The sequence below is a fragment of the Ostrinia nubilalis genome, chromosome 27, assembly GCF_963855985.1.
Source record: "Ostrinia nubilalis chromosome 27, ilOstNubi1.1, whole genome shotgun sequence".
Classification (NCBI taxonomy): domain Eukaryota; kingdom Metazoa; phylum Arthropoda; class Insecta; order Lepidoptera; family Crambidae; genus Ostrinia; species Ostrinia nubilalis.
In genome coordinates this window covers 4,988,652-5,016,408 of record NC_087114.1, presented here as the reverse complement: position 1 = coordinate 5,016,408, position 27,757 = coordinate 4,988,652, and the positions used below count along the sequence as shown (strand labels likewise).

The 27,757-nt window shown below is 35.9% G+C and overlaps 2 protein-coding genes across 2 annotated transcripts in view; one reads left to right on the top strand and one right to left on the bottom strand.

The window, feature by feature from the left end:
* Positions 1-3,141: 3,141 nt before the first annotated feature.
* LOC135084956 (nucleolin-like) lies at positions 3,142-11,611 on the bottom strand. The gene is made up of 7 exons (XM_063979710.1): positions 10,484-11,611; positions 10,213-10,343; positions 9,656-9,793; positions 5,391-5,761; positions 4,794-4,913; positions 3,951-4,049; positions 3,142-3,346 (listed from the first exon to the last, which is right to left on the bottom strand). Exons 1-7 carry the CDS (start codon positions 10,498-10,500, stop codon positions 3,218-3,220), a joined length of 1,005 nt encoding a protein of 334 aa, XP_063835780.1. The 5' UTR covers positions 10,501-11,611; the 3' UTR covers positions 3,142-3,217.
* A 7,822-nt stretch (positions 11,612-19,433) lies between these two features.
* LOC135084995 (serine proteinase stubble) overlaps positions 19,434-27,757 on the top strand; it is a 70,095-nt gene continuing 61,771 nt past the window's right edge. The window contains exon 1 of the mRNA XM_063979755.1: positions 19,434-19,728. The gene's annotated coding sequence lies outside the window, so the exon portion shown is untranslated. The remainder of the gene's footprint in view (positions 19,729-27,757) is intronic.

Below are 27,757 nucleotides of genomic sequence, written 5' to 3'. Positions count from 1 at the left end.
GGACGCATAATTATTGAACGCAACATTATTATTTTTTTGAAAATTTTCGCATGAAACTAAGAACTTTTAGATTTTTTAATAATTGATTAAGCTATTTCACAGACAGAAATTAAAGTGACTAATAATACTAATACTTATTAGAAATTTGATTTCCTACTAAATATTGGTTACTTAACTGCATTTAAGTCTTACTTATTACTTAATCATAATATTATAAAACGAAAATGATGATTTTTGTTTCAAATGCTAGCCAATAAGTAATATTCTGTAAAATCTACTTCTAAATAGATGAGTTGTTCCTGTTCTAGCTTCTATTTTAAATTATTAACCCACTTCAAAAAAAAAAGGAGGTTCTCAATTCGACTATGTTTTTTCTATAATAAAGACAATACATAATTATGATGATGATGAAATAGAAATATCGCTTATGCCATTTTGAAATAGCTAGCTCTAAAATCGATTTTCAATAAAATACAGTCAACTTCATAAAAATCTTCAGACTTACGAATTTCAACCAATAAAAACTACACACATTCATTCCAAAACACGACGTTTGATCAAAAAAAAATACAAAAATGTCCACAACATTCCATGCCAAATTGTAACCGGTCTGTAAGGCCGTCGTCGAATACTAAAAATTGTATAAATAAGAATCTCATTTGAGTGTAAAAAAATCCGAAAAGTGATTTTGTAATAAAATCTAGAGCAACGCACATTATCGTTGTCTGTATTTAATAATGTAGACTGTACATAGGTAGTCCTAATGCTGACGTTTAGATTAAAAAGTATTAGTACTATTTTTAAGCATAGAACATAGTTATTGAATGTCGTTTCGAATATTATTTTTGTAATGATTTGCGCGTAGCAACGAAGCAGTATTTTTAAATAAATTTATTAAGAGTGGGTGAAAGAATTGAGTTGAAATTGATTTTTTAATCGGATATATTATGTGGCCAGTCGTAGAGTTGAAATTGTTTGTATATGTTTATGGGTGTGTATAAAATATAGTTATTTTGAAATCTTTGTAGGTTGGAATAATATTAGAGTATGTATAGCGAACTATAAGCGTAGAGGACCCTCTAATTGGGTGTTAGCGTATTACTATTGCACGGTGTCAGTTCTCTCTACTGTGGCTGATTTACGTTTCAATTCTATCTGGGAGACATTTTTGACTCACAAAGGTATATTTATTTACAAGGTCTAAATCACGCGTGTTTGAATTGATTTGAATTTGAAAATTGGTGTGGTGTGCCAAAAATGTCCCCGTCTCTATGTATTAACTGTAAAACATAATGTTATACTGATTTTACTGACAAAAATACTATAGTCTTCTTCTTCTTTTACTTATTTATTTTCTTACTCTTCCAAATAGACAAAATAGTCACTTTGTATCGTGGCTGACTGTACTTTAAAAGTTTTTGTCAGTAAAATGTATCTTAGCGGTGTCGATATTGTCGATAGAAAGTCGATAATTATGTCGACTTGTAAATTACGAGTATAATAATAATGATCCGTTAAATATTTTAATCGATATGAATGTTTTAAAAACTCTAATAAGTAACTTAAAAATTACGTTAATTTGATTCGCGAAACATCCATTAGCATAAACTAAATTGATTTTTGTCCAAAATACGAAGATGTCTTTTTTTTGTATTAAATGGGCTGGCTTTTGATTGCAATCTCAACTGAGAGATTTAGATGTGATCTTTGAAGGGACATGTTTGTCCAAAAGATGATACACTTTTACAATCAATATGTTGGCACAAGGTTTTGTAGTTGTTCACAAATTGAAATTATTTTCGGTGACTGCAATCGTACAAAAATAATTTTATTGTCCGTGAAATGTGTTTAAAGATACAAAATATAGTCTTGGCACATTCATATTTTTATTTGATTTGAAATTAATAATCAAAAATTAGTGACTTCAAACGTTTGTTTCATACAAAATATGGAAAAACGGCGTTTTTAAATTTAAAAAGTATCTCAATTGATCGGAAGTGTCCGATTACCTTTTTTGACACATGGCAACATTATGAATAGTGTTGTAACTTGTAGTCTATCGATAAACGGCGCAACTTTTTATTTATTGGATTGCAGTCATTGTTTATTTTGTATAAAAATTTTACTTGTTGGATACGGCAGTGATATAATGGGATTTTATTTATTTCTTACTTATTTATTCCACTATTTTAAGTTGATTGGCGTTTTAGACAATTACAGTACTTATATTTTAATGTTTTTATGTATGTATTCCAACGTGCTGTTGTTTTGTATGGATGGTGCATGATTTTAATTTTGTGTAGTTTGTTGACCGGACTAAGGTGTAGTTATGTACAAAATGTGTACTCTAATATACTTAACTATATACGTATACTTAGCACGAAAACTAAATTATATGTATACAAAATGACAACACGTTGGGCGCCCATTTTATACATTTTCCTAAGTATTTAAGAAGTATTAATTTTATATCTCGCGCTTTTATTTAGAGAGTTCTAAGGTAATTTTAAAGTAAATTATTGTATGTAGCGGAATAATTTGCCAAGATATTGGACTCTCAGCCCTACTGCCAGTACATAAGGTCGATAATTGCGCGCCACGCGCTTGAATGTGTGAGTAAAGATGTTTATGTTGTGTGCATCGGTTGATTTTAACTATAAATGGATATATAAATTATATATACGAATAAATAAATAATTTTTTGAAGCACTCGCATCTTGTTTTATTTCTTAGTTTGATTAGCCAACATTTCGGTAACAACAATAATCCTCCTACTATCATAAATGCGAAAGTTTGGATGTCTGGATGTTTGTTACTCTTTCACGCAAAAACTACTGAACGGATTTTGATGAAAATTTGCAGAATTATTGTTTATAACCGAGAATAACATAAGGGCTATAATTTATGACGATCTGTGACAAACTAAATTTCACGCGGGTGAAGCCGCGGGCAAAAGCTAGTGTAGGTATAAGGCACAAATTGAATCTAATTATAAAAACTTACTTAGCTTTTAAAGTTTCAGTACCTTATCTACAAACATTTTTGGTATGAACAACATATAAAAAAAAATCTATAGACACAAAATTATCCTGCCAGTTTAAGACTAAAAGGACTATAGTGTGTTCTAATAAAAAAACAAAGTAATAATAGGTAAATTTTACTGTTTTTTTAACAATTGAACTTATAACAATGTTACTTCAACGGAATATAATCTGTATCACGATTGAGCTTCTTTCGCGCGAGCTTTCTTGAGTATAGCGCGGCGATGGCTGCGTTTCTTGACAGCTGGAGTACTTCCGATCAGTTTCCCAGACTTCTGGAGGGCTACAAGCTTCGCCGATTTACTCTGAAACACGATATCGTGATTTAGGACATTTGTACAGCGCCATCTAGACGCAAGCTAAGCAAAGCTTGCACTGAGTGTCAGATGCATGATTTTTAAAAAGAAATACGTATTGTATAACTTAAGGTCAGCTATACATGGACAGCTCGAGCAGTAGACAGTGATCAACATACACGGGCCGCTTTTGTAGTCATAGTCAATTGAAATTTCACCGTGCTGCCTATGATGTACTACTTACTACACAAAAATAATGTTTTTTTATTAATCTTTTATTTTTATTTTAATATTTAACGATTTTTAAGCACTATTTAACCTCTCCTATGCTTTGTCTCAGATCTGTGCAACCTCTGTCAACTGCTTTGTCTCAGATCTAAGACAAGACTACTTTGGTCATCTTTTGCGCTGATATAACTCTTATTACAAACAAATTACGTGTTTAATAGTCTATGCAAATACAATAATTTTGACTTTTAGTCTTTTTTTTACATGGCAACACTGACTAGTACGGCGCGGTGGGGGTCAGTTGCAGTCGGGCCGCCTCGCGGTACGGACGTGCTTGCCGCTAGCTCATTACCTCTGATAAATTAGTGACTGAAGTGAAACTTACTTTTGCTTCTGCTTTAGTGATCTTGCTGTTCGTTTGTGTTGAGTACAGCACATTGATTCTCCGGTTGCCCAGCATTGAATGGTGCTTGGACAATGCCAACTGAAAACATACGTAAAAATAAAATTTTCAAGTGTGTTAATGTGACCTAATCCAATTTCAATAAAATTAATAATTCTAAGCAGGCAAATAATTAATATTCTAAGCAGGAGTGAAAAAACAAACCTAAAGAAATGTATTCGGGAGCGGATAATGTCGATTTTTTTTTGCAAATAAAGTCTCACACCCGTATTCAAAAACATTACTATGAGGTCTTACAGTGCGCGTGGACGCACAGGGTGACACACGAACCAATCACAGAGCTCTATTCAACGCTGTGCGTTCGATTTGCTGTGTCACTTATGCAAGCATCGTTTGTGAATACGGGTGTCAATCTGTTTCATTACCTTGTTCTATTATGTAAGTCAGAAATTACTACAAAAGATTATGATTTGTATTATTTTATTAATTATGATTTTATATGATTAAATATTTGTATTTGGTTTATTTTTATTTACAGTTTTTCTCACTGACTTAGTTGATAATTAGATACTAAACACATCCCCCACTATGTGGACCGACGATCAGTAGGCCTAGGATGCGCGTCGCGATAAGCGTTTATCACGCCATTTTATCGACTGTACGCGATAAGCCCATACATTTGTCGTCTAAAATAATCGATAAGATTTTATCATGTCGCACAGCCTAGTCCGGCTGGTGAAGATTGTGTTATGGAAATTTTTAGGGTAGCCTTTCTCTAGCAGTGGACGTCATTTAGCTGAAACGAACGAACTAAATATAACATACCTCATAGCTAGGTTCGTTCTTGAGCTCGACATAGGCTATGGCGCTCTTCTTGGCTTCCTTCTGCTTGGGGATCCGCACGTCTACGATGTGTTCGTTCATCTCGGAGAAGTGGTTGATTATCTGCAATGAAATGTTATTCAAAATCATTTTTTTAAAGATTATTAGTAATTTGTTATTTCCGTTAGCCCCTCGTACTAAGCTAAATATGCTTATATCACGAGTGAGCTCTCCACAATAGTCGAGCGGCGGCGGGGACCGAATCCACGTTCCCCGCATCACGAGTCGGCAAGTCCGACCCCTTCACCGTTCGGATGTCGTGTCATCGTATAATCTGTAGGGACTGTACTTCATGTCTTTTCCATACATTTTGAAGTAGACATCTATCAGCTAACTGACTAATTTGCCCTGACCAGTAGAAAATAATACAGATAAAGTCGGACTGACGATTCCGGATTTGCCGAGTGTAAGTAGTTCAAACTAGATCTACTAGTCGCCGCTAGATTATTTTAGTGAACTCACTCATAATCGTAACTCAAACATCTATTTAACAGTATGACGGGTTAACATTATTTAAAAAAAATAGGTCAAGAATATTACCTTTTCCTTATTTATATCTAGTGGAAGGTTTCCTATGAACACCACATATCTCTTCTTCCCTCTAACTTTCTTCACTAACTGCTCTCTCTTTTCTTCCGGTGCAGTTTTAACTTTTTCTTCTTTTTCCTCTTTGTCCTTTTTAACCTTTCTCTCTACAGGCTTTTTTTCTGTTAACTTCTTATCTAGCAATGCTTTTTCGTTTTTTATTGCAGTCTTGAGCATGTTGTAGAGTATACGGATCTTCCGTAGGTCCGTATCGTTTAGATCGGATGAGCTTTTCAGCACAGTTTGAATGCGATTGTGTATCACGTCTGGTAGAAGAAACTCGGATGTGCCTTTTAAGTTGTCTCTTAGTAATGTTCTTATGCGGCCTGAAACAGTAAATTGTATTGGTATTATGTGATCCCTTAAATGTGTGACATTCATAGCTGGGCATTAACTCGTTAATCCGTTAATCGTTAATTAACGAAGTTAACATTTCTATTAACGGATTAACTTTTAAGTTAACTTTAAAAAATGTTAACGGACTCGTTAACTTCCGTTAAATTATCCTAAGTCCGTTAATCGTTAATCCAGTACCTACTATTTACCAAAAAGATACAGCAGGCATGCTGAAAAACGCTAGAAAAACGCGTTCTGACAAGTACGTTCGGGCTTCCAGAACTTAATGAGGGTTTTTGCGTATGAAAAATCCGCCAGATGGCAATACGTAGACGCGAGGTCCAATGAGGGCTATCGTTTTAGCGCTTACCAGTTAGCGCCACTGTAGAGTAAGGTCCTATCACTTGCTAGTAGCGAAGACAGTGGCACCAACTGGTGAGCGCTAAAGTGGTAGGAGGACTATCGCATTTGCACTCATCAAGATGGCGCCACTGTAGAATAAGGTCCTGTCAATCGCCAGGGGTGCCAACTGTTAAGTATAAAAACGATAGCCCTCATTGCTGCATGAATGGTTATTTTTGACATGACATTGACAGATATGTCAAAATCCACCAACCACGCAGCAGTCAGACCCCACATCCACGTCCCGCCATCTAGCGGATCTTTCATACGCGAAAACCCTCAACAACAGTTTGTGTAACCAGATCACTAACGACACGTGGGTGGAACAACTCGTGCAACTGAATTTGGGTATTTCGCCGAAACAGTAAATTTTCTGTGTCCAGGCAGGCGAACACGTTTTTTTATATTTATATGTATAAAACTATTTTTATGGGAAAGTTAATCAAAAGTTTTATTTGTTTTTGCTATTACAATAGCAGAAACTACAAATAATACCGTAGAAAAACTTAATCAAAAGTCGTTTTTCTAATTTCCTTGTTATGTCTATTACTATTGTTTGCCAAAATGAAGGCACATTATAACAAATTGAAGCGTAATTTCATTCTAATAGCACTCTCTTTATATTTGAGAAACGTTTGGCAATCGGAAAATAAAAACTTTAAATGTCAAATACTTAAAGGAAGGAAATAAAGTGAAGTTAAGTTCTTGTCCGAGTCAAAAGTATAATTTCCCTGGGTCTTCTTTTCGACCATTGTAGAACGAAACGAAAGAACTTAGAATGTAATGCACTGCACCGTTACACTCGGCCATTTCGTCCCAAGAGGCCATCGAGGCAGGACAGTACTTCGTTGAATAGTTTCGCGACAAATCGCATAAGTAGGTCCATCCTTGGGTTTTTGTTTACTAAAAAGTCAATTTCTTTGGACGGTTTTTTGTAGCTAAACAATGGATTAATTTTATTGTCTATTTACACAGATGTAGTGTCTGTAGGGGTAAACCCATGATTTAAATAGTAAATGCATAGGGTAAATAGGTTTTTGTCTGTGGTGTCTTTTAGGCATAAATCTAATTTCTTTGGCCCTAATTTCCTTGTTTTCCGTGGCATAAAAAGGCGTAGGAAATTATAAAAGACCATTTTTAATTCGGCGTAAAGTCAAATTTTGAGTATTTCTTTATTGGAATTAGTTTAAAATTTACATTTTAAGAAATGGGTATCAGAATAGATATAGAACAACTTGTTTTTAACTCTTAACTCAATCTACTGAATTTATCTTCCTTAGTTGTGTAAAAAGGTCGTAATGATACAATATTCATTGGTATGTTTGCTTGCGAAGGTACACAAAAATGGGTCGAACAAAAAAAAAGCAAACCACAGAGGAAAACTTAGAGAAAAAAATATTTATAATAATTTCCTTGGCTACCAAAAATTCATGACCTTATAACTTTGTTTCTAAAACGAATTATGACACCCTAGATATATTAGCTTAGTTTTTGTTACTTAATACAATAGGAAACTAAAAATAGTTAAAAACAAAAATATATTTCGTACCAAGGAAATTAGGCAAAATTGACCATTTTTGGCGAAATACCCATTTAAGACCAGTTTTCCTCAACCGATTGAGCTGAAATTTGGTATACTTATGTAAGTACAATGACAATGCAATGTTATGGTACCATTGAGCTGGTCTGATGATGGAGTCATGAGGTGGCCATAGGAACTCCTAAATGAAACCGCGGCATCGCATCGAATTTGGGTTCGTTGGATTTGTCTTTTCGAGCACTTTAGTACTATATGATGTCCAGGGTCCTGATGATGGAGTCAGGAGGTGGCCATAGGAATTCCTAAACGAAACGGTGGAAACTTATCGAGTTTGTGTTTGCTGGATTTGTCTTTTCGAGCACTTTGGTGCTAAATTGTATTGTAATTGAACCAAGACTCTGAGATTGAGTGAGATACAATTAAAAAGTGTAAAATAAAATTATAATAATTAAAAAACTTTTTTAAAAACAAGCTTTTATTCTAAAATGCAGTTGTACTAAAACGAAAAAAATAATTGAAAGTACTTATGCAAGGTTCAAATAATTTCGAAAGCTTGTAGCGGAAACATACGAGGGTGGTCTGAAAAGTTTCCGACCTCAACGTGAAGATGGCAGCACACATCAATTAAAGTCAGGGAATGTAATTGTGCATCTTTTGACAGCAACACTTCAAAGTTTCAGCCATTTTTGACGCGCGGTTTTTATTTGAAAGTCGTTTGAGTGAGTCGATGTGAGTATTTTTGTGAAAATGGAAAAAATCGAGTATCGAGCTGTCATAAAATATTTGTTTTTGAAAGGGAATACCCCTACGCAAATCAAAGATGAGTTAGATTCTGTGTACGGGGACTCTTCACCGTCATTTACCACAGTAAAATTTTGGGCAGCCGAATTTAAACGTGGCCGTAAGAGCTTGGGAGATGATGAACGTTCGGGACGTCCAAAAACTGTAACTACTGACGATAACATCGCTAAAGTTCACCAAATGGTGTTAGACGACCGCCGAATTAAAGTGAGAGAGATAGCAGAGGCAATGAAAATGTCCAAAGAACGTGTTTGTCACATATTAAATCAAGATTTAGGCATGAGAAAGCTGTCCGCGCGTTGGGTGCCGCGTTTGCTAACGTCAGACCAACGACGTGTTCGAATGAACATTTCCAATGCTCTGTTGGCGCAGTTTAGGCGCAATAAATCCGAGTTTTGGCGCCGACTAATTACTGTAGATGAGACTATGTAGAAAAATAAAAATAAATTTTAAGAAAAAAAATCTTGTATCTATGTTAGGTCGGAAACTTTTCAGACCACCCTCGTAAAAGAGGAATAAATTCCATGCACGATACAAGCTTTCGAAATTATTTGAACCTTGCATACAATTATTTTTTTCGTTTTATTATCATGTGTTAACGGATTAACGATTAACGTTAACTTGCGTTAAATCTTGCGAAATGTAACGTTTTAACGTTTAACGAAGTTAATTTTTTTATTAACGGTTTAACGATTAACGAAGTTAACTATTTGATTAACGGTGCCCAGCTGTGGTGACATTTTAGCACTTTCTCTGCTTTTTTAGGAAGTGCTTCCGACTCTGATGACAAGGGATGGATGAGTTTTAGCAATAAATATTTTTATGTAACAAGTTTAGTACTTTTTCCCTAAAGTCCCTGGTTGAGCCTTCCTAATAGTAATGGTGGGTGCATTATCCTAGGTTATTGATTCAGAAACAATACTTATTATCTTTTTAGAGTTATGTATGTAGATTGTGAATCAGTAATTCGCTCGCGCGTAATTATATTGCTGTCGCGACTGTACGACGGGCGGCCGCAGTGAGTTTCACGTGCTCGGCGACCGGGCTTTAGTTGTTATTTACATGTAAAAATAGTTATTTTTAGCATAGCATAAAATAGCATTTAGATTAGTAGGTAATTAAGAGTGTAGAGAAAACATACCTTTCTGATTGTTATTCATGGGCACATTTAAGAACCGTTGCACCAACTCTTCATTCTTCAGCACTGGATACCTCTCGCCAATCTCATCCATCGACAGGCCTTCGAACATCACTTTGGGGCATTCTGTTTTCTGTACTCCTGTAAAAATGAATGGTTAAGTTGAAGTGTTGCTTGCAAAGAATGGGTAACTTAATTAAAATAATTCATAATACTTTGTTCTAGAATGGCATAATTTCATCATAAGCAGGTACATAACATAGTGACAATGATGGTGGTTTTTTATAAGCCACAAAGAGGAAGATCTTGGCTTGAATTCACCTGATGGTGATGATGGCTTATGTAAGAACTTGAGAAATGTACAAATTTCGACCATATCTTAGGCCGAGTTGCACCAACTTACTTTAACCACATCTACGGCAATAACTGGTTTTTGTATGGAGTTTGACAGATTTTTGACGTTTGTTAAAGTTAAAGTAAGATGGTGCAACCCAGCCTTACAGTTGTCTGAGTATGATTGTTATACTCTATCCCAATAATTTTTGCTAGTTTTACAGTACCTGCATTATGCTTTGTAAGCACCACTGGCTCGGAAATCACGTCCAGTTTCATGGTCTTTTCTTCTACGGGAGATTTTGTCTTCTTCTTCCTCTTTCTTGTCAAAGTTTTCTTAGGTGACGGCTTCTCCATACTAAAACACATCAAGGAAAGATATAAAGAAAAGCTTTGGTTGCTTGTTAAACCTTATAAAAACTAAAGGATGGATGATGAAACTTTGTATTATATTTTATTTCTTTCTAGACTAATTTTATCATCATAATAGGTACTTACATTTCAGCTTCTACCATGGTGGTTCTGTTTTTACAGATAATTTGTATTTGTTATTAAGTATACTCAACATCAAATAAACCGCACCTTCCGCGACGCAAACTTTAACGATTTTCTTCTGACACAATCATGGTGCCCCAACAATATTGGTGTTATTTGAAAGCCCAATAAATATCCTTAAAGAAAAACACATTTAATTTCTTAATAAATGAATAACATATACCATAAATGTGACTTGAAAAAATACCTCACTTTGGGCCCACCTATGGGATCAATTAGACCAATTTTTATGGTTATAAAACCAAATAATGATTTCACGTGTCCTCTTTAACAGATGGATAGCAATTAAACCCAACTTAACAGTTTTATAGCCATAAAAGTTGGCTGTAGCGTAACTACCTATTTTTTGAAGAAGTGACTCTGGATCCTTCTAAAGACACATTTTTGGGGTAAAAGCCTTTCCTTTAATGAAATGAAGGTTAGAACTAGGCTTTTAAATGGTACCAATATTGGTGGGAAGTGGGGATGCATACGTTTGAAAATGCTTGTCGCGGGAGGTGCGATTTATTTGACGTCGAGTGTATATTATGAACTGAACACAAGTTACTGATGTCTATAATTTTTAGGTTATAATTTAAATAATATCGGTAATTGATCTATTTTATAAGTCCATACTGAAGTAAGTAATAGACTTTAAATTAGCACCAATTATTAACATTCAATAAATAATAATTGCTTCGAAAATCAGTTTAAAAACGTGTCTTCCCCACGTGCGATTTTCAAAGTAAAAACTAACATTTAGTCCAATGCATCGATTTTTTATATCAAGAGCGCCATAGAGCCTATTTTTTATTGATCACACGTATATTACTAGATCAAGTTCATTTATTTTAATTAATTTATTATATTCCATAAAAATGCACTGTTTATTTTGTTCTAACTTGTCATTTTTGACAGATATCAGCTATAGTTCCAAAATACTGGACTGTCCTGTCGATGACATTGACAGTGGGGCGCCACCGTCAATACCGGATCGCTGGTTCAGATTTTTGCCATGTTGGAAACCATATAGTTGAACGATGGTAGCGCCCCCCTGTCATTGAGTTTGGCGGGACAGTTCAGCGTGGGTCATCTATATCAAACACAGATATGGATTAGAGTAGATACAGCAAGTTGATCGTCAAAGCGTGCCATTCCGATATGTCCAAATGGACATACATGGTCGAGTGATGTTCATGTAATCCGATTACAACAATTGGTTACGATGATTTTACGAGGACCGTAGTACGAACACGGTAGAAAGAAGAAATTATTTACAGATTGAGAATTGTAATTAACAGCACAAGTAACAAATAATTAATTAGAATAAAGTAGCAGTAGAAGAAGTATAAAGTAGCATTGTTTTTAATACATATCCTGCGATGTACTCTTAAGAGTTAATAAAACCATGGTCCCTGTATGTGGTGCACTCATACCGATCCCAAGGAACCGTACTTACTCATCAATAAGACACACACTGATGCATGTATTCATGCACTTGACAAATTTATGTCTTGAAACGCTGGTAGGGTAAAAAAAATAACGAGATTTGACGATTTGTAAGAATTAATTTATTTTAAAAAGGTAAATAAAGATGTTTTTGGTTTTGTATTTAAGAAATTATCAGTTTTATCGGAATTAATTAATTTTCGTATCGAGTCACACGATATCATTCGATGACTTTGCAAATGCAGTACGATGATACGATTACTTTTACGTTGCGGCAATCACTAAAATTCGCTAAAATGACACTAATGACGTTTAAAAAGTGGCACGCTCGGCTTCATACAATTTTTGACACATGCTGCATCTATCCATTGGGTCTAGTCAAAATGCCATCGCAAACCAATGTGAAGTTTTCACTAATGTCAGTCGCCGCGTCACCAGTGATTCGATTCGATCGGAAAATGGCAGCCAAAATGCACATTGAACCACCAACGACGCGGCGATATAAAAGTTCATTCAAAATCGAATAAAAGTTAAAAAATGTCTATGACTTTGCGATTGTTTTTACTTTTTCTAGCTTTTTTTTTTAAATTAGTTTCTTCCTTCTTTCTGCTCTCTGTTTACGTCTATGCTTCGCTGTCAAACTAGCTGTCAAAACGACATCGCGATACGGATTTGTCAAAACAGCCTTAGGGTGGGTTGCACCATCTTAGTTTAACTTTGACAAACGTCTAAAATCTGTCAAACTCCATACAAAAAACACCGGTTAACGTCATAGTTACGTTTAAAGTTAGGTGGTGCAACTCACCCTATTGGTTTTCGATCGAATCCAAGCTTATCACCGGGGTTTTAGTAATCGCAATGAAAATGGCGGGTGTTGCGATTCGATTCGATTTTGATTGAGTCTTAAATGCATGTTGGCTAAGCCTTTGTATGGGAAATTTCAAACCAGTCTTTCGATTATCGATAGGTAGGGCTTTGCGATTCGATTTTTTGCCGTTTGACTAAGCCTTTTTTGTTATCGACCTCTTTTGCGATTTGTTTATATGTTTGCGACTGGTTTGCGATGGGTTTGCGATTTTAAAGTGCGTTTTGACTAGACCCGCATATCTGTGGGTCTAGACAAAGTGCCATTATAATCGCAAACCAGTCGAAAAGTGGTCGAAAAGCCCCTTTTTTGTATGGAATTTGACGGATTCGATTTTCGATTCGATCAAAAAGTGCGTTTTGTCTAGGGGGGCTGTGATATCAAACTTATCAAAGTGACACCATCAAAACCATTTTCGTTCAGAAATGTACGCCTGTGACCGTTAATTCCTCTATGCTGTGGACTGAAATGCAAAAGGTTTGAAATAAATAAGTTTTATTTTTTAGCTAAGTTTAGTGAATTTAAATAGTTTAAGTGAAGGCTCAGAAAGTACTCACTGGAAGGTTATCACATGAAATAATGTACTGATTCCTGATTTCCCAAAAAGGTTTAGTTTCAAGTGCGAAGCTGCTCGATCACAGAAACTATATAGTCCAGTCATTTAAGCTTAAATTAGGTAAGAATCTCGGAATTAGAGATACCCAGCTGTAAGTCTGTAAATACTTGTATATTGACACCCTAAAAGTTGTCTCAAAACCTACATATGGTAGGGTGTAAGCAACTATTAAATTTTAAGGTCAAAGGTCACAAAAATCGGTTTTTTGCGCTTTTTTTGGAAATATCTCATTTCCTATGGGTTTTTTGCTATTTGTATTTATTATCAATATTGTAGAATACTAAATTCTCTACAAATTTTGTTTAAAAAATTTTTTTATACGGTGAACCGTTTTCGAGATAGAGGGCGGAGAGCGCGCGGTCACTGCATCACTTCAGGTCAACTTAAGCGGTTTAGGTTTTTCATACAAAAGGATTTTCCCGCTAATTCCCGTGGGAATTTCGGTAATTACTTGTTGTAAATAAGCTTTAAGTTTACTAAGGTACCTACATGCCAAATTTCAAGCGTCTAACTTCCGTTAAGCGTTTAGATTTTTCATACAAAAGGATTTTCCCGCTAATTCCTGTTCCCGTGGGAATTCCTAAGTAAACTATAACCTGCCCAGGTGTATGAAGAATAATTGTACCAAGTTTCGTTAAAATCCGTCGAGTAGTTTTTGTTTCTATAAGGAACATACAGACGGACAGACAGACAGACAAAAATTTTACTGATTGCATTTTTGGCATCAGTATCGATCACTAATCACCCTCTGATAGTTATTTTGAAAATATATTTCATGTATAGAATTCTGTCCGTCTGTATGTTCCTTATAGAAGCAAAAACTACTAGACGGATTTTAACGAAACTTGGTACAATTATTCTTCATCCACCTGGGCAGGTTATAGTATACTTAGGAATTCCCACGGGAACAGGAATTAGCGGGAAAATCCTTTTGTATGAAAAATCTAAACGCTTAACGGAAGTTAGACGCTTGAAATTTGCATGTAGGTACCTTAGTAAACTCAAAGCTTAGTTACAACAAGGAATTCCCGAAATTCCCATAGGAATTAGCGGGAAAATCCTTTTGTATGAAAAATCTAAACCGCTTAAGTAGACCTGAAGTGATGCAGTGACCGCGCGCTCTCCGCCCTCTATCTCGAAAACGGTTCACCGTATAAAAAAAGTTTTAAACAAAATTTGTAGAGAATTTAGTATTCTACAATATTGATAATAAATACAAATAGCAAAAAACCCATAGGAAATGAGATATTTCTAAAAAAAGCGCAAAAAAACGATTTTTGTGACCGTTGACCTTGAAATTTAATAGTTGCTTACACCCTACCATATGTAGGTTTTGAGACAACTTTTAGGGTGTCAATATACACGTATTTACAGACTTACAGCTGGGTATCTCGAATTCCGAGGTGAACTTACTATAATGACTGGACTAATACTTTATTACGTAGTTCTATTTATCTACGTTCTACCATCTATGTATTTATGTCTTGTTATGGCAAGATGCATTGCTAACAACCTCATATTTTATTTTTATACTTACTCACTATCCACGATTCGAACTACTCGTAATACAAAATTAAAATCTTAAGTTATGGTTGTTGATTACTTAGTATTATTCACACTCACAATCTTGTGGCGGAGTTTTCGGCTAACACTGTGTAGGTTTGTTGTCGTCATGAAAAGAAAAATACTATTTTATTTTATTTGTTTAAGAATGTTTCAACTATCAACATAGTAGGTACCCTACTATCACCTACTAGTTGGTCGTACGTAGGAGAGATGGGTCTAACTCGCGAAAGCCAAAAGTTTCTTACACGTACCATTTTCTTGAATAGAACAAAGAATAATTAATCTTTTATCTCTACTTAACAGCTCTGCTTAGTTTAATTGGGACCCACAGTGTGTCCGAAGTTAAATTACTTATTTATGGTTATGGCCATACAACATGATCTTATCGACCGCTTAATTTAAAACAAACAAGGTCAAAATGTCCATCAGCTGTACGTTCGTAAATATGTTCTTAAATGCGCATTAACTCATGAGAATTCTGCTTGCGCCCGCGCTGGTTTTCCCGAAGTGAAAGCGGCGCTAACACTGACTTGTCCTCTAAGGCTGGCCGAACACTACAAATGTAGGTAGGTTCTTTTAAGACTGACCACCGAAAACCTAGGTAGTTTAGATGCTTATGCCCATTTTCACAATCAATCCCTATTTTTTAAGTGACCCCCTTGAAAACAAAATTCCTGTTACTATGTATTACCAATTTACCATAGGGGGTCACTTAAAAATTAGGGATTGGTGGTGAAAACGGGCATCATTAGTCATCAATACATACTTAGTATAAAACAAAGTCACTTTTTGCTGTCTGTTCCTACGTAGGGTTAGATCTTTAAAACTATGCAACGGATTTTGATGCGTTTTTTTAATAGATAGAGTGATTCAAGAGAAAGGTAGCACCCGTGCGAAGCCGGGGCAGGTCGCTAGATATATTTTTGAAAATAACTTGAAAATCTCGAACTGCCTGTGAATCGAACCCACGACCTTTCACTTGCCGGGCTACTGCTCTTCCATCTGAGCTACTAGACACTGGACACTGTACGATCGTGTGGGTTATAAACAACACTTGTACTGGTGATCAGTCTGCTAATGGATATTGGTTAGCTTTCACGTTCATATCTCTGAACCGATTTTGATGTGTAAATCTCAACCAAGGCATAAGCAGGATAGTTTTTATTCTGGTTTTGGTAATAAGACACGCACGCTTTAAATTTTCTGTGACAGACCGAAATTCACGAAGACACAGCCGCGGGCAGCAGCTAGTCATATAAATATTTCGTAGTTATTTTGTGACGCCTGTTATCCTGTTAAGCATTGACAACCGGAGCCATTCATTATCACCTACTTTCAGCCACTTCAACTGTGTACGATTAATATAGGCTATTTTCAAGGTTAATCTTATCACTCTACTTGTGTGACTCTTGTTTAATGTGTTACAGTCGTGATTTTCCTCCTCCCGCCTGCAGCCGGCCTAGCAAATATAATTTTATCGAACAGGCTCCTAACGGGAGTCGTACTCGGATCGGATGGCCACTGATTACCGCGGGCTGCGACTGCGCATCCTGTAAAAGCAACGGTACATCGACATACGGATATGCGGTGTTAAGATTAGCGCAAGCTAGAGAAATAAGCAGCTTAAGTTGTGAAGCTGCTTATTTCTGCTGGATGGGGGCCAGGGGAGGGCAACTGCCTCTCTAGAAATCTCGCAGTCACTTTGAAGGAGCTAATAATAAATAAACGATCTGATTCAAACCTTTTTTTTACGTCGGGGAATGCTTTGCGCATACCCACTAGTCGGTTGGGAGAGCCAGTGGGTTATGTGGGACTCTCCCCGCCTACCCACTAAAGGCGGGGCGTAGCCACTAAAACAAATTAAAAATCAAACCTGAGTTGCCCCCCACTAGGCCAGTTCTGGGTATAACTTACCCCCCACTAGGCCAGAGGCTGGGTATGACTTAAGTAAAAGGAAGCAGGAAGGCGCTGGATGCAAGCCGCCTCCAGCCGGCCCTCGTGGAAATCATTGGGGGACGCCTATGTTCAGCAGTGGACGTCCTATGGCTGAATGAAAATAATGATGATGATGATGGTATAAGTAACAATGGAAAGAGCATGAAAACATTTTACCTTGTTTCCACTAGCGCTCCAGATCATTGGCGGAAATTAAGTAGGTACCTACTCGTATGTTGTAATGTAAGTAAGTACTCAATGCCTATATCAAAAAATATTGTACCTATAATTTCAAATCAATTTCCAATCTATTTTTAAACAGTTAGGGCTTGTTTTTATTATCCATCGGTTAAATAGGTAACTATATAATCTGAGACACCCTGTAAAAATCAATTGCTTTTTGGATTCAGTAATAGCTCAAATAATTGAAACATGACATGCCATTATCACCTTACTTGAAATACAGGACAGGACTATAAAATAATTAAGGATAATGAAAATTAATATTTCTGTCTGTTTCTTCCACCTGCTATTTTTCAAGGCTTATCTGTTCAATATAATGATGATATGTTTATAAATAAATTTTAATAGTTTCATGTTACTGTTGATTGAAAACTATCTTCGACTCATCGATATGTCCAACAAACATCAAAGGAATTTTCCGCTGCGACAAGAAGGTTTTGTTTCTAAAAGCCAAATTAATTAGTTTTTGATTCTAATTATTGTGATTTTTTTTATCCACAACGAGGAAGCACTTGGCCTGTATCTCACCTGATGGTAAGTGATGATCAGGCCGAAGGTGGAAGCGAGCTTCACCCGGAATCCTCAACCACGGAGGAACTGGCTATCTCACCTCTAACTGCCGGAACACAACAATGCTGTTAATAACATTATTGTTATTGCGACAGACTTAGGTAAGATGGTGGTAGCTAACTAGGCGGACTTTGAACCAGCCTTACCAACCAAACCGAACAGAAAAATCTGCCCCCACTGGGAACGAACCCGGGACCTCTGCGTCTGAAGCAGGTGGTCTTACTACTAGACCACAGATTTAGGATAAAATAATTTCAAAATAAGTCAGATCAATTCCCAAGAAAACTTCCTTGAGCATTGTTAATTATTAATGTCGCATATTTCATGTTACTAATTTTGCGTATTTAAGTTTTCGTATAACCCATCGTGCTCTACATAGTGACTTCAATAAACAAAGGACGTGAAGATATTAAAGTCTCTTGGAAACCAACGTGTTAAGGGCTTCTTATTTAGGATCAATGCCCCTATCGGTGAATCATAAGCAGTTGAAATTTTTAAAACTTTTTTATCTCTTACTAATTATGGAAGGAGGTTGAGGCAAGACATGCAACGCAGGCAATTTTATCAAAAACTGAGTTAATTTTAATGTTCTTTAAGCTTTAAATTGAGAATTAACTGTGTCGAATTGAGGATCAAGAGTGATTAACTAGAGAGAGATAGAGAAAGTCCCCAGCACGTAGATCCAAATCCATTAATCGGATTAGGCAACTCTATGACGAAGAGATTTACCTAACATTAATATATTATGATACATTTATCACTACCCCCTTATCTGTTATTGGGAAAGAAAGGGCTAAGTTGGTTCGTACGTATTCCTTTGTATTAGCCAAATGACGTCCACTGCTGAACAAAGGCCTCCCCAAGTACGTTTTTATAACCTAATTATCTACCTACAAGATTTAGCTTATTGTTGTATTACTCGTATTAAATGCAATAATAATCATCATCATTTCAGCCACAGGACGTCCACTTATGAAATCCAATAAAATTGACTATTAATTTTAAAAAAAATTGATAGAAAGTAAATTACCATATTGTTGTCTAACGACTCTATGTTCATAATATCAAACGTGTTTACGGAAAAAGCATACGAGATAATACTTATTTACGAAGATTATGTAGTTATAGTTTAATTCAATTATTCGATAGTTAATAAGTTGGTAATTTAATTAAGTTCTTAAACAATTAAATATTTCTGCTGTCTATCCCGAACACTATAAGCCGAGCCGATACAGATATCCTACCATCCTACACTGCATCTCACTGGTGCGATTGAAAGAAAGAAAGAATTTTTTTTTATTTTTTTTAATAAATAATTATCCTTAGTCATTTTACACTGCGCTTCTAGTCCCTTGGTTCAAACACAGTTGCGATTGCGATCAAACACTAGGAAATACAGAGAAGAAGAAGAACTTAGGTAAAGAATATCACTACCAATAAAAACTTATTATTCATTCGTATTGCATGCTATCAAAAACAACAACTAAAACACAAAACATCGCAATCAATAAAAGAATTCCTACGCCCTGCAAGTCAACGCTTTATCGAAGTTATCTTCAAGCTTTCCTTTGCATACCGGAGCTTAAAAAACTCACCGGAATCAGTGCATCCAAGCGAAAAAAGTAACTGTAGGGAAGTCATTTACTCGGCTTAAACGAGTCAAGCTCGCTTGCAACGAACCATCAGTGCGGCCGCAACCACGCAGCGGTCAAGGCCTTCGCCTCGCTGCTTTCAAAATTAAAAAAAATAAAAGCGCGCGCTCCGGCAAACGTCAAAAAACGTCCCCCAACTGTCACCACAGAATAAAAACCCGAAAAAATTAAAAAATCGAAATTAAAAAAGGTTTTAATAAATAAAAGTTGTTAATCACGGCTTTTAGTACGAGTAACTGTTAAGACCCCAGTGCCGGTGGATAATGAGTTCACTGTGATTGTGAGAGTATACGTCTTGGTGCAAACTAAACAGGTGAATATTTTTTTGTTCTTTTTTTTTAATCTTTCAAATTTTCAGTCAAAGAAAACTAATACATCTTTTAAGTGAGGTTGTTACACTTCACTACAAAGTAATCGTTGAAAGAGTCGCCGTTTTTCCATAGTTATCAGGTCTGTGTCGAGACCATCGGGAATAACGGCCCTGCAATCATAGGTTGTTGCTCTTCCTACTGCGTTCGCGCACAAGATATAGAGCCACTTAATAAAGGCTCAGACCGGACTAGTACTCGCAAAAGCGCCGCCTGGCGATGGTATAAATCACTTTTTCTTAACCCAAGTGTGGAAACTTGAAGTGGTCTTGATTGGCACGCAATTAAAACGAAGAAATTTATTGCCACAGCTGACCACCTAGTCAGTTTCTTTTTTTAGCGCATCACCGTTAAATCATAAAGAATTAACCCCATTCTGAGTTAAAAAAAAAACAAAAGACAGAATCAATGAGATTTGAAATAACAGTCATCAACTGAAACTTTTGTTTTTAAAACAGTTTTATTAATTGCTCTATATTTTTATTTAAAATAGTCAGAGATTAATTTATAATTTAAGTGTAACTTAACTAAAACCTTTGTTAGAAGCTTAATTTTAACTCTATCCAACTCTGGCTCCTACTTCTAGTAGAGTTTACGAAACTAACTCAAAAACGATTGAAGCAAATCCGCTCAAAAGACGACACTTAAAACCGAATAAGTTTAAATTCCATGTTTACATGTCTGCTTGGCGCTACGTTCCGTTGCCCACAATGTGGGTCAGTGAAATGATCGAAACTCGGTCCCGTACGGAATCCGACCGCGTCCGCGACTGACCGATTTTAGCTGTCACACTCAAGAAAGGCTGACATTCTTTTTTATACCTACACTTTAAATACAACTTTCTTCGCCTGTCAACGTCGAATCGATCGCTAAAACCTAATTTCACTCTTCGATGATTTTTTGTGAACTAAAAAACAAATGCTTAAATGGCGCCGACGATAATTAAAGATTTATTTATTTAAAATAACTTTTTGATGCAGTGACAGGTGTATCATGTATCGTGCTACTTAGATCTGTGTACTTTCTTTACATACCCACCACATCTTTAAATTCAAATAGTTTATTATATTCAGTACGTAGGCCCTTTCCAGGGCACTCACGTCTCAAATATAGCTTGCCCTGCCACCACTTCGGGACAACGTAAGGGCTGGTGCTGAGAAGAAGTGGCTCTATCTTCAAGTACCTATTAGTGGTTTCAAGTGTTATTAATTGTAAAATAACTTATCGCAATTATGAAAACCCAGGTCTTGATTCCTAATATTAATAAATAAATAAATTGCTGGGGGTCTTGCACGCGTAGAGTTGTTAGATAAGATAGTAACATTTCTTCTTCGCCTAATTTGTATCTTGATGATAAAGTCGAAAGGTAAGGCTAAGTTAACTGGAGGAGAATGAAAAGACATTAAATACGCCTTAAGTGTTTTATGTACATACTCGTTTCATTATCATCATCATCATTTCAGCCATAGGACGTCCACTGCTGAACATAGGCCTCCCCCAATGCTTTCCACGTTGATCGATTCGTAGCATACTCGTTTATCCTAAGAAAAAATATTCAATCTGTATTTTTGAGAATTTTAGGCTAAATAAACAAATTTTTCTTTCTTTCTTTCCTTCAATAAGTCAAATAATGGCTCGAACGATGATACATGTTGCTTTCAAATTCCATACCAACGAAAAGGTTTCATACTACGTAGATAGTGAGCGACAGACACTAATGACTCTCATTAAGACTCACATAAACTCTGTGTACACTTCGTACTTTTTAGTACATACAAAATAGAGGACAAGACTAGAAACTTTCATAATTGTCTGATGGTTCAAATCGATCTACAGCAACGTACAATCGCGGGTTCCAATCTTGCTCGAGTCAAATGTTAGAGTGATCAGCAAGAGCATACCTACAGTCTACACTCATTGCTACTTTTCAAAGTTAGTATTTTTAGCGACAAAATGCGCTAAACTCTAGCTAGACTAGACCAAAAAGCTTCCTAGAATAAGCTTTTCATTGCAAATAGATATAACTAGCAAAAATAAGTAATGTAGAGCCCCATTAGACAACCTGCAGCTGTTTCAGTAGATTCAAATAACTTCTTACTAGTAATAATTTCATTATCGTTATTATAAATTATAGCCTAGATGTAAGTCTGATGTATAAACCATAATACTGTCAATTTAATCAAAATCCGTTCTATAGTTTTTGCGTGAAAAAGTTAAAAACATTTATAATTTTTACATACTTCCACATTCAAAGAACAATAGTGTCTGGACAAGCCTCAAGAGGGTTTAAGACACTAGCAAAGATGTAACTGTTATAAAAATATATGTAATCAAGTTAGTAGAAAATAGTCATAGGATAGTATATTTCCAAAGCCCATTGGCGCTCTCTACAGACTACAGATTTCAAATCGCGCAACGCACAGCCTTTCTCAGTTTAATGACCGCTTCCCTTATCTTCGTATCGCCGATCGGAATCCACTCCTGCTATCCCGTAAGCGCAAACTGGAATCCAGATAGCAGCTGGAACTATTGAATTGAATGCAAATGCAGCCATTATTTTAAGGAAGCCCGCGGGCGCGTTTTGTCTAAGCTAGAGCTTTTAATGGAGCAGGAAGCTTGTACCGTATTGTTTCTAAAGCTGGTATAGTTGTTGCAATTCACAAAGGCGAGTGAGCTTTACATTAGTGGTGGCTCGCTACTGCTCGTTTTTCAAAAGTTTTTTAAGTCTGTACTCTATCGTTAATGTGCATGTACACGTACACACACAAGTAAAGCTCACTCGCCTTCTTGAGTTGCAAGAACTACTTGTGCATAATTACCTATCTACCTAAGTAATAAGAAGTAGGTAATCTAATGTAAATTCGAGAGACGCGGTCTGTCTCAAAAAAATCTAGAGCTATCTAATAGAGCAGGAAGCTTAATAAATACCGTCTCAAAAGCTGGAGCATAATATCTTTAGAGCTAGAAGTTTGTACGTTTACTTATCTATATCGAGATTGTTTTGCTATATACCTTAGATCAACTGAGTTGTAAGAGTTTGCCACTGATATCGGTTGATAAGTTTCATAAGAATTAGACAGTTTTCAGCATTTAAACAAAATTTGTGGCGAATAGATTTTATTTTGTCATTCCTATGCGCAAAACGTAATCTACCGATCTTCATGAAAGGACATTGTCAGAAATCGCCTAAAAACCGCCCAAAAACATTAACCCATCATAATTATTTTCTAATTTTTTTAATACATTAAGCACCCTTTCATTCTAATGGACACTTAAGCATTGAAAAATTAAATAAATAAGTCTTTTAACGTTTATTCTATAATACTATTACAACTTCCGGACGTTTTGGTGCGTGGCATGGTCTAAAACCTATCAAGTTCCATAATTTTTGCCGATAAAATCTGTACGAGGCATTACCGTACTTTATTGCTGGGAGTCCATGTATAGTGATGTTCCTGCGGCCATCATAGACAATAAAATATCGATTTAGAAAATAAAATAAATCGATTAAACTGCTTTGAAGACTAGATTTGCGTTAAAAGCTAAAAAGATATTGACACTATTACAAGAAGCTATTTAAAGTGTCCAACTGGTCGAAGGTCGTAAATAAAATAAAAATAATTAGGACCATAAACTGATATTCATGGTATCATAACTGTAAAAGTGTCAGAATCCGATGTTGAATCCAATGCCAGTTGAAGTGAGAGAAACATATAATATCAACCTAGTATAGTTGCCAGTCTCTCATAATCTATGCCAATCAGGGTTTTCGCGATTGAAAAATCCGCCAGATGGCAATACGTAGACGTGAGGTCCAAATGCTGCATGATTGGTTATTTTTGACATGACATTCACAGATATGTCTAAATCCACCAATCATGCAGCATTTGGACCTCGCGTCTACGTATTGCCATCTCGCGGATTTTTCAATCGCGAAAACCCTCATTCATAGCACATGTATGTATAATAATAGACCAAATGAACTTTTATAGATTGTGAAAGAGAAGATAAAGATTTTATTATTTATTAAAATCTTGCCACGAGGTAGTTTTTCAGTAGAAACCAGGATTGGATAATCGCTACAGGCAAGTATCAGAACATTTTATAAATATTTTTAATCGATTATATCCTTGTAAATCGTTTTAATAAATTCTCATTTTACTTTTTCAATTAAAACTTTTTCAATCCCTAGTCTTGTCAAACTGTCATAATGTCAACAAATTATAAATGTCACGTCAGTTGACTCAATTTCAGTCTTCTGTGCGTTTATTGTATTTTTATTTCAATGAAATAGTGCTAAAGGGTTAGTACTAAAAGTGAAAGCCTTTTTTCAGAAAGAAAACCAATGTGGTGCCCTTATTATTCATACTGTTTGAAAGTTACAAGTCAGTGATACAGAGTTGCCGCCATTATAACTCCGTGGTGATACCATACCAAAGAAGAAGTTTTCCTAAACACTTGTGTTATTTTTATATGTGATCAAATAAAAAGGATTAATTCTACTGCTCAAATGGAATAACTTATCCCAAGAGACCGAATATAAAAAAAAACCTCTCCATAGAAATTATCACCATCACGAGGATGTGAATTTTTTTGAGAATTTGATATTCGTCCTGTAAGAAAAGTAGTTGTATTTCAGTAGTAGAATCAACCCTTCTTGTTTCATCAGCAAGAGTAACTATAAAAACGCCCTGTAGATAGGTATTATTAAGCTGAAGAGTTTGTTTAGTGTCAAAGACTGTCACACAGTGTAACTTAAATTGGCATATTATGATAATGAACATAAAAACTTAAATAAATATTTATATTAATATTTTTTCTATTTATTTATTTTCCCAAAGCTTCACAGTGACAGCTGAAACAGCAATACTGTTGTAAAACTAAACTTAGAACAAACTGTTACAAATATTTTACAAATTAAAATAAAACCGCATGTTGCTTTACTTTCTCGTATAGGTAATAAATGTAATTAATGGCTAGATTATTAATGTTACTTTGTTACCCTCAATAGTGAGGAGATCTTATAAAATGGTAACCCTGATTTTAATTGTCATTCAAGTGCTCTTTCTTCGCATAGGCTTCTGTGATTTGGCCAAGGGCCACACACATTGCGATAACATTATGCGACATTGATTTGACAGCAGCGTCGTGAAGTCTTGCGACTATGCAAAATGATACCCTGTAATCGTAGCGCATATAGACATAGACGGGGCGGGGCACATAGCTCGTAGAACTGATGGCCGCTGGGGCAGGAAAGTTCTTGAGTGGCGACCACGAGCCGAAAGACATAGCGTGGGCAGGCCTCCCACTAGGTGGACCGACGATCTGGTGAAGGTCGCGGGAGGTGCCTGTATGCGAGCGGTGCAGGATCGGTCTTCGTGGAAATCCTTGGGGGAGGCCTTTGTCCAGCAGTGGACGTCTTTTCGGCTGAAACGAACGAACGAACGATACGTATTACCACTATTTACCAGACATTACTATTTATTGTATACTCGCCGGATTACACGTAGGAGCACGCGCGTTACAGCTTCGGCCTTGCATTATTATAAGATCTTGTTCCGCCATTTTTCGAACTTCCTCCGTGAGGAATCCCCGCCGAATTCTATGAGGAGAAAATCCCCGCCGAATTCTATGATGAACCTATCAAAAGTCATATTCTGCAATGTCAAAATTAATTTGCCGAAATTCGCCGAGCCAGCTATGTCAAATAATATTATTAGGTGTCAAACAGGATACGTTCAGAAATTAATATTACGATTTTAAAGATAAGACAAGACAACTTTTTATTGACGAAGTTGCTGGGACAGCTAGAAACTATTTTTTTTCCGGCACTTTAAGAAAATAATAAATGAATGAAAACGCAGCGTGGGACGTCCACCCACAAGGTGGACCGACGACCTGATAAAGGTAGCGGAAAGGCGCTGGATGCAGGCCGCTACCAACCGTGCGATGTGGAAGTCATTGGGGGAGGCCTATGTTCAGTAGTGGACGTCCTGTGGCTGAAATGATGATGATGATGATGAAATGAATGAAAATGACAAATCTTCGAACGTGTATAATACCGTGCCAAAGTAATCATATAATTTTGGCACCTTAATAACTATTGCCGTTTTTGTTGTAAAGATCATGCAGCGCTACTTGCGGATATTATTGGAAAGAAAACTATGTAGGCTCTAGATCTGAAGCCGCTTTAACGAACACGAAGTGCTCATACAATGCGGCGTATTTTCTTCCAGTCTTTAGTCAGGACTTTAGTCGAATTAAAACCCCGGTTGAACGTGATATAGCCGCACTAGAATACGGTGCTTTTTTGCATAATCGCAAGACTTCGTTCCGGTGTCGACCGAATGTTATCACGATGTATGTGGCCCAGGGGTTACTGTAGCCGCTAAGGTTTGAAACTTCTTGCTTAAAATATTGTAGTCTTTGGCATAGACTACGACGGTAGTCATGGAGATAGGAGTTTGTTATCTCGTGTCAGATGTAAATGGTGAAAAGAAAACTCATGATTCGTGTTATTTATATGCAATATGTAGGTATTTTATAAAAGTGGAACCCCGAGTGATCTCCAAAACCCATTCTATTATTATATACGATTCGGCTTCGATATCTATAATACAATAGGAGTTTATTTCATGTGTCAGATGACAAGGGTGGAAACAACCTACGATTCATGTTGTTTATTTACGTGCAATATGTGGGCATATTATAAAAGTGGAATGCCGAGTTGTATTTCTAAAACTTGTTCTATTATTTTATACTATTTGGCTGCGACTCGGCGTGACGACAATACAAAACATTTTTCGCGAATCGGTGTTCATACATTCACACAATACATTAGACGCCATGTTGTCATAAACGACATATTATAAAATCGCTGTGATTTAATATTCTTAATCATTAATTTTATGGCAAGTGTCCATCAGGAATCATTGTTCTTACACACAGAATCGTATTATTTCGCTTTCGGGTAGTAATATGTCAAAATTGTTGGTTCTTAGGCGAACAATGTATGGAGAACGAACATTGTCCTTTAAGCTTAATAATTTATTTTAATAACAGTCGAGAGTACTGTGCGCATATAAATTGAAAAACCTTGATCAGTAAGCTTGGTTAGGATTCTCTTTTTATTGTTATCTACGCAAAGAAAATTACGGAAAAGCTAGTAGCAAATAGTTGAACAAAAATTATACTGAAAAAGATTAGCAAAAATAATTTTATAATCTGATTGTTTTAAAAAGAGACAGAGCCTTGCAATCAAAAGCGTCATTAACATAAAATGCGTGTTCATTTCAGCTAGTGATAATTTTAACGCATAACGCCCGCAGCATTCTCCGTGGTTGAGTAAGAATTTGGTATTATGTTTCGTAAGTTCCCGTATCGTTCGACATTGTTTGTATGGAAAATTGGGACATTTTTCAGTGACAATTTCAGTTCGATGTTTCTCAGTTTCAGTTCCAAAAAATGCGAACGCATTATTTATAGCGATTCAAACTCTAGTGTTGTAAAAATATTCCTTTTGTGTAGCAGAGACAAATGTTTTTTAAAATTATCAAAACAGTACGTCAAACTATCAAAATATCTACATAAATGTAGAGTTTGATACACTGTCACTGTAAAAGTACATGTATCGGTGTACCCAAGCTTTTTTGGTTGATTTAAAAGACAGTTAAAGATAACTGGATAAGAGACCTTCAAATTGGGCCTAAGTAAATATTTATTTATTTGAAGATCCTATACAAACCAACCTCATCAGTACATATTTTATCTTAAGTTTGGTTAATCGTATTTTTTGTATTGTTTTGATCGCTGTAACAGTACAAAAAAATAATACACAGCAATTATGATTCAAAAAATAATTCGCACCAATCATTCGGCGGCAAAACCGCAATATCGGACAGTCGTGATGCGCACAAGTTGGACTCATTGCACGAGTACAGTCTGCCTAAATATTATTAAAAGATGTTTAGTTTT

Excerpts from the sequence above, each read along its gene's own strand:
- LOC135084956 (XM_063979710.1), bottom strand. Across the intron at positions 5,762-9,655 it reads CATGAATAACAATCAGAAAG|GCCGCATAAGAACATTACTA; the intron begins GTATGTTTTCTC and ends TTACTGTTTCAG. Across the intron at positions 4,050-4,793 it reads AGAACGAACCTAGCTATGAG|TTGGCATTGTCCAAGCACCA; the intron begins GTATGTTATATT and ends GTATGTTTTCAG.